Here is a 13,258-nt window from a genome sequence, read left to right on the forward strand (position 1 = left end):
ATTATATATTAATAAAGTAGAAATGGCATCCATCTCAACAGAACTTGAATATTTTTGCAAATCACAGACGCAATGTAATCTAAAGTACTTCCTTAAAATATAACATATAAAATGTAAACGAGTAAGTTAATTGTTCTGTGCAAATAAAAAGAAAATATAGAAAAAATAGATTTCTGATTAAATATATTATTTTGATTATTTATTTCAAATATTACTAAAATGCCAAAGTCACAGTAAATAAACTTTGGGGTCTGTGACTTTGTTATTTGGTTTTGAATATTCGAAATATAAGATTCTTAACAATTTGAATTGATTATAAATATAAAATATAACTTTTTTCCGTTTCCTATAAATATTTATGTATATGTAATTTTAGGGTGGTGCGAGTTAAATGATACAAACAAAAATACAAATTTAAAACTAACTTTAAGGAAATATAAAAAGTTCTCGCTCTACTGCGCATGAAATTCTAAATTATTATTAACTTGACAAAAATGAAAAGTAAGTTTAATTGCAATGGAACATTCAGCAACAATTTGGAAATGCTATTGAATAGTTAACAACGTATAAGCCAAATATTAGAATTTACAATATTGGAAGCTTAGAAAAAATAAATTTTAGAAAAAAATAAATAAAAACAAATGTAAAAAATTTATTATTCCATACAAAATGCGCACTTATGCATTTCAATTTTTATTATTTATTTCAATTCCTAATAATATTATATATAAATATGTATTAATAAAAGCGGCCAAGTGGCATACGTACAATACACAAATATTTTAATCAATAATAATATAATATTTAAGGATTCTTTCCCACATTTCCTTATTTTAATAATTTAACTATGAGTGAAAGAAGCCATTTTTAGTCCTTCCCGTTTGAAGTTTGGAGGATTAAGGGCATTCATGTTCTTAGCGGCTATACTCGACTGGGATACACCCTTAACCATCGACTCGTCCATTCTATCATATGTACTTTGTTTTACATTTACTTTTGTGTGATGATTTCTTCAACAATGAGAAATGAATTATGAAATAACTTGGCATTGGGCAGTGAGATCTTTATGAAATATTCTAAAATGATTAGAGATGAAGTGCTTGTCACATTTATTATAAAACATACCTTATTTTTATATTTTTTTCATTCACTTTGTCTACGTGTACGCTTATGATGATGCGAAAGGTTTTGAAGTATATCGATTTGAGTATTCAATATTGCGCCAATTGTATAGATTCTTTCCTGATTATATTTACTTTCTGCATGCTCCACAATATTATCAAGGGGACTTATTGTATTTTTTGCAACAAATGCCTTGGTGATGGTAGCTTCCCACTTCTTCCTTTTATTTCTTATCGATTGTATTGATTTCATGATGTTTTCAGAAACAGTTCGATTATTCCGACGATAACATATACGAAACTTTGGAAATTGCTTTATCTTTAGAACATAAACTCTCATTTCGGCATAAATGAATTGAAATATGTTGATGCGACGACCGGATATCATATCCCTTTGATGTTTTGCAGTGCAAACAAAGTCGTTTATTATTGATACGAACATATTTACCAAAATCACCGAAATAACGAATACCAAGATCGAAAAAAATATAGCGCCAATGAACTGGCCGCCACGAAACAGTTCTTCCGGACTAACACCATTGGTATATCCGAAGGTGAAGCATGTGCATGTGATGATACTCTGGCGAAATTGAGAGAAGTTGAAGCTGTTGTTGCCATTAAACGTAGATACCGCAATCGCAAAACCCAACAGTAATACGATAATGACCACAGCAACAGATGCCACCGCTCGCCAAGACAAATACAGGGTTTGTGTGAAGAGCTGGAACACATTGGAGAATTCGAGAGCCTTCCATAATCGAAGAGTAATCAAACACAAGAGAAATCCAATAAGTATTGTGGTAAACGAGTGCACGTGAGTTGCTTCTAATACTTGTATGAACTCCATTTTGCTGTCATTTGCAAGATGGTCAAAAATGTTCGTGATTTTTGACTCACGTATGAAAATCATTATTAATATGAGGATGTTAAGCACAAATATTGCAACATCCACTTTGTTCCAAAATGAACGAATTTGCGCCGGTTCAAACCACAATTTGATCGCAAGCCCCTTAACGAAGTCTACAAAAGTTATGATATACATAATTATAAAAAGTATTGTCAGGTGTGTAAGATGGTCAACTTTTTGAAATGAGCTTATTGCATTTACGTTCACATAAGGAATCATGGTGCCAAAGGTTGTTTGCTCTATACGCAGGGTGCACACAGCTAATAATTTTGCATTAACGCTATACAATGCGAATTCCATAAATAGAACCGATGTATTGTAAGTGAGCCACTTATTTTTGCGTAGGAATCTTACGATCACGTGACTATTTTGTTGACTGCGCGCAAGTAGCGACATGTAACCACTTAACTTGGGATATGAGCGAAGATATCCTGTATGTTGTTGCAATACTAACAAGTTTAGTCCCGAATGCAGATTTTTGAATACCCACGGTTCATAGATGCGCCAATAGACTTCATCGTAAGGAAAACGCCGATATGGTAATTTCCATCCAGGCAAATACGATTTCTCTGAAAAAGGAGGGTCGCTCACTCTATCATGCTGAAAATCAGTCACACGCGATTGACGTAGTCGAACGACTCCAAGCAAAGCAGTCTGCTCGCTATGAATCCATGATTTTTGAGATTCATCTCCATCAATAGCAAAGTCATCAATTAGCGTAGATTTTATGAAATCATAGGCACCTGTCAATTCGCCCACATCATACAAACCATAATAACTGGAATAATTGTATGTGAAAAGGCGCTTAATGTGATTTCGAGTGTAATACGTAGTCTCATCGGATAAGAACAGTACTAGACACATTATAAACAGGAAATACTTTCCAAACAGCCATAAATCATTTACTATCTCCCTGTACTGGGAGTTCAGCTTTTCATTACGATGCTTTTCCGGTATTGAGAGATGGGCCCGTAAACTGTTCAATCGCAAGTTCAAATAATCTAACTGTTTTTGATGGCCAACTTCTGCAACTGTTGCATACTTCAGGTTCTGTGGACTCCAAAAAGCGTCTAAGCTAGCAAGTATTAGAAATCTGATGGGATCTCCGAATAGAAAGTGACCCAAAAGCACTATGAGTAGGGATACCAACATTGACCTAAATTTACCCATTGAGTGATTAAATCCGGAGAATACTCCAATGGTTGTCAAACAAACAGATACTGTAAACAATGTAGTCCACAAGAAAAATAGATTAGTCCGCTTTGCCATATTCTCTGAGACGCTTCCAGAATGGGAAATTGTTTATATTGCTCAGAGACACTTCCAGAATGAAAAGATGCTTATACTGCTTATGCTTACAATGAATATTTATGACAATGTAAAAGTATTAATTGACAGCTTGAACAAAGCTGCTTGACTAGGAACAGAATATAGCGATAACATAAATTTATAAATATTATTGTTCACTATTGAGTCCATAAGTCTTATCTTACATATTTAAATTTTAGTAGTCAAATAATAATAAAACTCTAGTTGAACTTATCAATTTATAATATATGTATGTATATATAATGTTAATAGCACTCAACAAAATTCTATAATAAGAATTTACATATATAAATATTTACATTTTAGTATTGAAATAGTAATAAGACTCTAGTTGAATGCTTGAATTTATTTATAACATCGTTTTTTTTTTTTTTTTTTTTTTTTTTTTTTTTTTTGTGCAAATTAATAGAGGATCAGCAATTCAGTCCCTAAGTTTCTAGCTCTAATGCTGTAGAAATGTAGGTTTTCCCGATTTGCCACACCCCCAATGGAGAACAAGTAAGAACGATGCAGGCGGGCGTTACCGACTGTGGAATACTCATTCACATCCCATCAACAATTTACTAGTTATGTTTTGCTTTAATACTGTCGAAAATACAGTTTTGCCATTTGCCGATTTGCCACGCCCCTACTGAGCGTAGACACCTCATTTCCGTTCTTAGAACGTGATAACGGTACCCTAACTGAAAAGTTTGAATACTTACCCTTGCTAGAATTTCAAAGAAAAACAAGAAAGAAGGCTCTAGTCGAGACTGCTCGACTAGGAGATACCCTGATCCCTCTAAGCTGATACTCGTCTGGAGCCTTCTTACTTGTTTTTTTTTTTTTTTTTTTTTTTTTTTTGTGGCAGCGCCATCGCGAAATTTTTGGATATAGGTTTTTGGCATATTTAATTAAACTTTTAGTAAATCTGACAAAACAGCAGACAATTTAAAGCTTAGCGCTCAAATGATACTCGATCACTTTTGATGAATTTGTGAACTGCTTATTGTTGACTACTATTCACATATTTGTGTGATTTATCGATATTGTTATGATATAATAGCAATTAAAAAAAAAAATTGCAAACTCAAATTGAAAATTGCTAAATCTAGCAACTTAATGGCTAAAATGGCAGCACTGCTACCAACACCGTACATACATACATACGACGCAACAACATTGCAGACGTTTCTTCCAACCAAGCACTGTTAGAAAACTCACTCTATCACTCAATCGTGAAGAACGTATGCACAAAACAATACAACTGAAAACGCTCAAACCCTTCTATTCACCTCGAGCACCAACACACGCGCGCACGCACGCTCACAGGCAAGTGAGAGCGACAGCCACTGTTAAAAGACATCACTCAATCGTGAGCGGCAATCTTACTTTTCACCTTACAGCGCAAGCTCACCATGCGCATTGCGCACTGTTAATAAGCACATCACTTAAGCTTGAGCTGCTAGCAGCAGAATCAAAATAGAATTACCAGCCGAACAGTGCACATCGTTATGCTCATCAAGCAGGAGTCAGCAAATAATTGTTCCGGTTTTCGATGTTACATCGATGTTTGCGCGGTATATTCAAAATTATTGATTTGTGTCAATTTGTTTATATTCTTTCAGGATACAGGGCTTAATAAAATAAAAAAAAATAAACATTTTAGTAACAACTTTTAATTTCTTAATTTATTTATAAACTTCAATTATATTCAAATAATTATTAACAACAAGTAAGAAATCTCTAGTCGAGACTGCTTGATTACGAGATTCCCTGAACCCTTCGAGCAACAGCTATTTCAATAATTTTTCGCGAATTTCTGCTTACAGCACACACAGGTGGTCTCTACCTCTTATATCTTCTGAAATCGACGCATGCATACATATAGACAGAGGCCAAATCCTCTCAGCGACGAGCCCCTAATCAAGAATATATATACTTTGTGGGGTCTGCCACGCCTCGTTCTGCCTGTTACATACATTTCAACAAAACCATTATACCCATTTTCAATGGGTTCAGGAAATAAAAATAGTACTTTCATTTCGTTTAAGGCTTTTAGGATACATAATTTACTTCAATAATTAAGTCAATTCGAGATCAAGTAGCTTCATGTTTTTATTGAGGAACAATAGTTTATTTACTACTTTTGGGTTCCAAAAACAGCGGAGATCTGATATAATTTCTTAGCCATATTTTTCAAGGAGTTTTAAGCGGTGGGACAAACCTAAAAATTGTTTTTTTTTTTTTAATTCGTAATTTCAGTTAATGAACAAATTTCATCATCTTACCTTCCAATATTCCAGTGAATTTCATTCCTCTGGCGTAAAGGAAAATTCTAAATGCTGCCGCAAGATGATTATGACACTACTATTTGAGGTCGACCCTTTTCTTTGTAGTTTGTCCTTCATAAAGAAAAACCGTACTGGATCTGGTGTTGGGGGAGTTCGTTGAGAAATTCTCGTTGCTTTGCACACTTCCTGGGACAGTTCATCCTCTAGGGCATTTGAAGCATTACAAAATACATCCTTTTTAAAACGCGGATCGATAATAGTTGCAATTCTAGGCATGGTGCGTGTCTCATACTGGAAAAGACGCGCAGGGAAATTTTTACGAACTTTTTATACCCTGAACCCATTGAAAATGGGAAATCAGGGTATAATGGTTTTGTTGAAATGTATGTAACAGGCAGAAGGAGGCGTGGCAGACCCCACAAAGTATATATATTCTTGATCAGGGTGACGAGCTGAGTTAATTTGGCCCTGTCCGTCTGTCTGTCTGTCCGTCTGTCCGTCTGTCCGTCTGTCCGTATGTTTGAACGCGTCGATTTCCGAAGATATAAGAGCTAGAGACTTCAAATTTTTTGTAAAATGTTCGTAATTACAGCGCGGAGTTTATCATTAAAATTCGATAACTCATCCCGATCTTTTTTTATCGATGAAAAACCTTATCGAAAACCAGTTATAAAATTATATCTTCTACACCTTTATTGCTAGAGTCTCCAAATTTTTAATGTATGCTTATATGCAATTTATACAATTTCGGTTTTTGTTAAAATTTACCCCCCACCTCTAAATTCACCCCCTCACCCTCACTTTTGCAAAACGCGTATTTCAAATACTAGAGACTTGTGCTTTGGCAATTACATGCATATTCATGTTATAATCATAATCTGAAAGTTTCATGAAGATCGTACGTCCACAAAAAAAGTTATTAAACAATTAAGTTCTCATAGTAAGCGCAGACTGCAGCCCATGCGTGTTTATGCGTGGGTGCTTGTATGTGTATGTGTTTGTGTATGTGTGTGTGTTTCTTGTGTAAGCTGAAAGACGCGAAAAATTATTGAAATAGCTAGCACTCCAAGGGTTCAGGGGATCTCGTAGTCGAGCAGTCTCGACTAGAGCTTTCTTACTTGTTTTTACATGTTTTTAAATAGAAGAAGGACGTTTCAAGATTTGCGCTTTCGACTCGAGTGCGTCTTTCATTAAGAATTTTGCTAGACGAAGCAAAAGTTGTCTCGCTTGTCGCTGAGCTAACGGGAATACGTAAAATATTCCTAGCCAAAACTTGCAACAATTCGAGGTCAGTTGCTTCTTTCCAAAAATCCAAATCAACAAATCTCTCAGTCAAACTGCTGTGTACATGAAGTATATGTCGGGGCGTTGCGTTTCTAGTTCTGGTTTTCCATCTTAGCTGCGCGTATCAACGAATTCCCGGTGTGTCGCTAAACTCTTTTAAATGCTCTTACTCGTTCAATCGTCTTTGACTAAGTGTCACTTCTCGTCTACTCTCGAACCTTCTAAACATGGTCGCATATTCTTGTTCATCGAAAGCACAGCGACCCTGCTGCGAACGACATAACTAGCCGTCTCGCTCTTACTCAGCGACACACGGGACTACGTTCAGCAACAGCTATTGTTGTCTCTCTCTTAGTGACAGTGCATCTTTTAATTGCACTACAATACTAAATCAATCGATTAACACGATATCAAGATATCGAATTGCAATTTCAACAACAGTCTAATATCGCACTGATACGACATATATATATTATCGACACTAAAAGAAGGGGATCAGTGTCGTGTGATTTTCCAACAAGTTGCTCTGGCATATTTGGTATTTTTTTTTTTTCGGGTTGAGGGGCCTAACACCCACCCACCCGTACCCAACCCGAAATTAGATTTCACAATCCGTTCCCGTACCCGCGGGTACACGTGGTTAATCGATGGAGAAGACTACTACTAGCTTAACTATCTAAATTATAAGCTTCTAGCTCCGCCCCTGTGCGTGGTCTTGGGTGCTCAGCCCGAGTATATACATATAGCAAATTTGACGTCTCAAAATATATTAGAATTTAAAAAATCACTATATTTTCAGGTCCGATTTGCCGTTAATCTTTATAGAATCTTTATAGAAATCATTACATTAGCTTACATGCAAAATTTCAGCATTCTAGCTGTAAAACTCCGCCAAAGCTCGTGATCTTGGGTGGTCGACGCGGATCTACATTCCAATATTCATCTTTCTAGCTATACAACAAATATGAATCAACTCACTCGGCATGTAGATATAAGATCACCCTTGTATTTCCTTAATCTTATATTACAGTTTTCTCCAGTTTGTTTCTTCTTATTTTACTATTTCTATCATTGTTTTCCACGTTTACATACATATGTAACATGAAAACTCAGGGCGGCTCACTACGCGTCAGACTTTTTACGCTCCGCAACTAACTCTCGACAATGCGTCCGATCTTTGTCGCGCTTGCCCTCGCCAGCACCTAATTCACCTCGGCGTCGGCAATGCAACTCTCCTCAGCGCAAGCTCTCTCCACGCTGGGGCAGGGTTGCGCTGCCGATCGCCGATACTCTGCGCGCGAGTTACCGGTGTGAGAATCCGTTTTATGGAGCCTTCCACTCATTTGAGTAATCAGAATAGAACTGACTGCAAAGCTCTGCTTTGCCAAATCTTATAGCTTATAGTCTGCGTTAGTGCTGGGAAAAGATCGATCTTTACGTAGATCGATATTTCGATATTATGTATGGGTCTCAGATCGATGTATCGATATTTTCATAAACATATTTTAACTCCCAAAATTAAAAAAAAAGTTTTCATATCAAAAACAAAAGATAAATTTCTTATTAAAATTAAAAAACGTTTCATATAAACTAAACTAAACTATGTAACAAAGATTATATTATTTAATAAGATCATTTACTTCGTCCAATCATTTTTGTTTATAAAGAGCAGCATATCTACTTGCTGCGGCTTGAGACAACTCCTTTTCTCATTTACTATGTGTCCAGCTTTGCTGAACATTCGTTCACTTTCTGTGGACGTTGCTGGGACGCACAAAAACTTTTTCACGCATCTTTTAAATGCGTTGTCAGTTGAGATCTGTGAAGAAATTGTTTTAATTAAAAATGATTTACTCTTATGTTATGTATTTTTACCTTCCAGTAGTCCAATGGGGAAATATTTGGTTCAACATTTTCCGTGTTAAAATATTGTTTCAATCCTATAATTGAATCTGCTCGACTGCTTCTAATTTTTTCAGATTTTTTCTTTTTTAGAAAGTCGAATAGTGGGTGGGGTTGGACTGCTGGTTTTGGTGCTGGCAGGTTGGAGGAAGATGGATGTGGCTCGGACAATGCGTTGAACATAGAGAGTTCACTTTCTAAAAATTTCTCTGCTTCGCTGACATTAAAAGGTGATAAAAATCCATCTTTCTTGAATCGGGGGTCCAGGAGAGTGGAGATTCTTGTATTTGACCGCGACTCGTACTTAAGTAGTCGGTTTCTTGTGCCATATATTAATATCGTACAAGCACGCTCACCCTCCTCAGTAGCTAGGTTGCCTTTGAGGCTTTGAAGGTTATGAAGAAGGCCACAGCATACTGGAATAACCATCGACACGGTGACCAAGCTGCTCGATGATGTGGACTTAGTCGCGTGCTCAAAGGGAGACAAAAGCTTTTCAAGGTCTTCCAAAATGACAATTTCATCCGCTGATAAGGGCGACAATGCCTTTGGAGTGTTGAGTAACACCTTACATATGGCATCTTTGGTTTCCAAAAATCTTTTTACCATGTGATAGGCACTGTTCCACCTTGTTGGGCATTCTTGCTTTAGGCTGAGTGGGTTTTCCTTATTTTGAGCCTCCCTGAATTTCGCATAAGCTATGGTACTGCTCTTAAAAAAACCCACAATTTGTTTACATTTTGCCAATAAAGGCTTTAAATTTTCATTTGCCAAACATTCTTGTACAATCAAATTAATTGTATGCGCTACGCATGGAACATTACTTTTTGAAAGAATTTCGCAAGCGCTTTTCATGTTCGATGCGTTATCAGTTACGATTGCCGTTATTTTTTGTGCAACTCCCCACTCATTGAATACATCGCGTAGAGAATTGGCAATGTTTTGTGCGGAATGATTTGTTTCTTCTTTAAGTTTTGTAGTTGACAGAACCGCTGTCCGCATCTCAAACTCTTCAGTAATGAAATGACAACTAACTGATAAATAGCTTTCATTCGCTTTTGAAGTCCAGCCGTCAGTAGTAACAGCGCAGAACTCAATCTTATCAAGAATTTCGCGCAGTTTCTGCTTCATTTCTATAAAGAGATTTGGTATGCAGACATCGCGCAATGTTCTTCTTGATGGAAGCTGGTAGCGAGGATCAAGAACTTCGACGAGATGCCGAAACCCTTTGTCCTCCACTACACAGTATGGGCGAAGATCAGACGTAATGTACGTTGTAAGCGCACTGTCCAGTGTTTTTTTCCTGGCTGATGAGGCATCATATTTTTTTTGAAGAAGCGTTGAGATGGGGCCTGCAGCCTTCGGCTCTTCAATGGTGCTCAAATTGGGATGTTTTCTTTTTAAATGAGCAGACAAATTTGTGGTATTGCCACTTGTTTGGCATATTTGGCCACATTTTGTACATTTGGCAGACTTGCCATCCGCACACTTTTTAAAAAAATCCCATACCCCAGACATACCATATTTGGTCCTCTTACGTGGTATCTCCTCCTCTCCATTTTCCTTATCCGCGTCGCAATCTACAAACAAATGCGTGTTTGTTACATTATTTTAAAACGCAAAAGCTGCAGACATAAGCAGTAAAATAATATTTACCTTCGCCATTGTCCTTGCTCTTTAAAAACTTATCCATTTCTCTACAACACTACCAACACCAAAATCCTAAATGAAAAGTGGGTTACGTTAGTATTTGAATTATATTGTTAAAATAATTTGCAAATTACCTGACAGTCTTATCCCACGCTTTTAATTCAAGTGATGGGGAATTAATGGTATAGTGATGGCGATATATCAAGTATCGAAGTTTTCTACATCGATATTTTCGATGGATATGAAACATCGATATATCGTTTGCTAGATCGATCTTTTTCCCAGCACTAGTCTGCGTCGCTGCTGCCAGAATTCCGAGGATTGCTTCTGTGTCAATTCTTGGACCACGAACCGTTGATTTGTTGCAGCAACATTCTGTAACTCTGCCGACGCCTCGCCTTTGCGTCGTCGGCTTATGTTGCTGATGTTTGGTATTGCAACATAGTTGCCAAGTTGCTTACCGGGCAAGGCGTAGTGGCTTAGCGGGGGGAATGTCGAGGGGTGCCGGGACGGTAACTCGCGCTTTGGCGCTTTTTCTACCAATTATCTTTGTAACTTACGTACTACCCAATTTTATACTATGAGCTTACATACTACAAGCTAGCCTACAGCTGATGTTCTATAAAACTGTGAGGCGGTGAGCCTTGCACAACACAGTTGCCTCGCAATCCTAAAGTCTGTCATTCATACACCTTCACACTTTTCTCTAGCGAAATTTTCTCGGTCATGTGATAAAATGCCTGCAAAATAGGAAGAACTCCATGAATTAAATTCCACTCTTCTGGTGACATTATTAAATCGGTTTGCTTCGACAGCGCTGCCACCACAGCCTCCCTTGAGAAAGACCACTAACCAGTGGAAAGACAGTCTTTGAAACATTTGAAATGTTGAATTCCAATATGTAGGTACGTCTTGGTTTATTTTTAGTTTAGGCAACTTAATTGGCTAAAATATTCAGCAATCGCTTTAGTTTTTGTGCGTACGCAATATATTTTGAGCGATCAAATTTACTGCGCTGATCTGCAATAGCACTTGCGTTCTCATCCCGAATTTTGGGGAGCAAAACATCCGGCAACGTCTTCCTTGTCAGAGGGTATAGCCTGGGGAGTGTGAGTAATAAGTTTTTGGAACTCAGGTGTCTCCAACATTGTCAAAGCATGGTGACATTAAAAAATTATTTTGACCAAGTGCCTATCAATCTGCAAAGATTTTCCCGCTGGAATTGGCCTTCGGTGTGATTTTTGGTTGTGTATTTTCCAGAACAACTCAGCTTTCCTCATTTTGTAGTATAATGGTCTCAACCGCTGCTGTATGCTTGTCTATATAATTGCCTTGGGACTTGCAGCTTAAGACACTTTTGCAAATCTTGCATTTAGCCTGTTGCGTTTCCATGACCTCAAAATTATTCAAAATTTCACTGTGCTTCCTAATCAACGAAATTTCCAGAGCCATACATATGTCTATCAACAATGCTATTTCAGGACCCAGGCTTGATGAGCAAGAAATTTCTCGCAGGAAACGGCGGTCAAGGCCGGCAGCAGGAGACTGCTCCGAAATGCTAAATCAAAACTGCGTGGAGCTAACTCCGATGTATATCCCGCGAAGAAGGTTTCCGGGGTATTCCTCGTGTATGGCAAGACCCACTGACAAAACAAAAGGGCTTTTAGTCGCCAAGACTCGCAGCGAGAAGAATTAAATTGCCAATATGTTAATCACTTAAAGCATTTGCTGCAGTAATGCCGTAAGGAGCAGTATGTTTTAAGCAGTAGAATCGGAAGATCGTTTTTAACTTTTTAATATGAATAAAATATTTTATCTGTTCCACAACCTGAGGCCAGCCTCAGGCTCAGCAATAGTTGAAAAACGAACCGAACTTATACTTCCATTTATAGCTTACAAAGACCGTTGGAAAGGATGATTCCCCTGTATCCTCATATGCATATTAATATTACCTATTTGAATGCTGTCTAATTATGTTTATTGCCCTCCTGGATTAAGCTCTTTTATTTCTAAATTTTCTTGACCCTCCTGCGCCTCAGTATTTACAAGCACTCGAAAAAGAGCATTGTCTTCCGCTGTTGCAAAGAATGATATACTTTGTGGGACTCTGCTTCTGGTAAAGCTCTGTTGACATTTAAAAGCGCATGGAGGTAATACATATATTTAAGTGGCCTAATGGTTTCAGGCATGAAGTCATGGTTATATTTCATTCCTCGTTAAAGGTGAACAACGTCGGCTTCATTACCTTTGGAGTGATGGGACGATGTGTAAGCTCGGAACATTAACAACAGCTCCTTATATTGCACTCTGACGCTCATTCAATAAAGATTTTATAATCATGAATGGAAATCATGGAGACATTAGATGTGCTTCCAAAGGAATGATTATTAATGAATGATTATTATTAATATCTACCAAACGAATTCTTGTGGGGTGTTCGAATACGGAGTACTTTGATGAGATGCCTTATTAATTACTATATTTCTTCTAGCATATAGTCTTTTACAAATTTATTTTAAAAAAACGAGTAATTATATAAAATGGGAATATTTAAGTGAAGAAACATTATTTTCATTATTATCATTATTATCTTACACCTTTTATGATTAATAAGGTTCTTAGCAACCGGAAATGATATTCGTAGAGAGATCCGAGGTTCCGTGAGACTGTTGTGGGATGTGGCATTAACGATTCAAGATTAACATTTTCTCCGAATTTCTCACCAATAGATATAAAAAATTGGAACATGTTTCCCCAATAATATTAAAGGTCCAATTGGACCTGAATCTCTA

At 37.1% G+C, this 13,258-nt stretch overlaps 3 protein-coding genes and 1 long non-coding RNA gene across 5 annotated transcripts; 1 reads left to right on the plus strand and 3 right to left on the minus strand.

Annotated features, from left to right (window-relative positions):
- Positions 1 to 765: 765 nt before the first annotated feature.
- Positions 766 to 3,297, minus strand: LOC108609062 (polycystin-2-like). 2 transcript variants are annotated; one of them, XM_089463024.1, is made up of 2 exons: positions 1,126 to 3,297; positions 766 to 1,062 (listed from the first exon to the last, which is right to left on the minus strand). In XM_089463024.1, exon 1 carries the CDS (start codon positions 3,295 to 3,297, stop codon positions 1,144 to 1,146), a length of 2,154 nt encoding a protein of 717 aa, XP_089319150.1. In that variant the 3' UTR covers positions 766 to 1,062; positions 1,126 to 1,143. The 2 variants fall into 2 exon arrangements, with proteins under 2 accessions (XP_089319150.1, XP_017856274.1); XM_018000785.2 differs by having other exon boundaries at positions 766 to 1,076.
- LOC149270721 (uncharacterized) lies at positions 2,897 to 3,482 on the plus strand. Its single transcript, XR_016268708.1, has 2 exons — positions 2,897 to 3,014; positions 3,076 to 3,482. It is a non-coding gene; the product is annotated as an uncharacterized LOC149270721 (long non-coding RNA).
- Positions 3,483 to 4,235: 753 nt separating this feature from the next.
- Positions 4,236 to 7,899, minus strand: LOC149270722 (uncharacterized). The gene is made up of 3 exons (XM_089462520.1): positions 7,893 to 7,899; positions 5,654 to 5,953; positions 4,236 to 5,521 (listed from the first exon to the last, which is right to left on the minus strand). The coding sequence occupies exons 1-3, from the start codon at positions 7,897 to 7,899 to the stop codon at positions 5,421 to 5,423; spliced, it is 408 nt and encodes a 135-aa protein (XP_089318646.1). The 3' UTR covers positions 4,236 to 5,420.
- Positions 7,900 to 8,444: 545 nt separating this feature from the next.
- Positions 8,445 to 10,765, minus strand: LOC108621529 (E3 SUMO-protein ligase ZBED1-like). The gene is made up of 4 exons (XM_089476304.1): positions 10,601 to 10,765; positions 10,473 to 10,538; positions 8,790 to 10,396; positions 8,445 to 8,733 (listed from the first exon to the last, which is right to left on the minus strand). The coding sequence occupies exons 2-4, from the start codon at positions 10,507 to 10,509 to the stop codon at positions 8,551 to 8,553; spliced, it is 1,827 nt and encodes a 608-aa protein (XP_089332430.1). The 5' UTR covers positions 10,510 to 10,538; positions 10,601 to 10,765; the 3' UTR covers positions 8,445 to 8,550.
- Between the last annotated feature and the right edge of the window lie 2,493 nt (positions 10,766 to 13,258).

The sequence above is a fragment of the Drosophila arizonae genome, chromosome 2, assembly GCF_054131065.1.
Source record: "Drosophila arizonae isolate 15081-1271.41 chromosome 2, UAZ_ARI_1.0, whole genome shotgun sequence".
In the NCBI taxonomy this organism is placed as follows: Eukaryota; Metazoa; Arthropoda; class Insecta; order Diptera; family Drosophilidae; genus Drosophila; species Drosophila arizonae.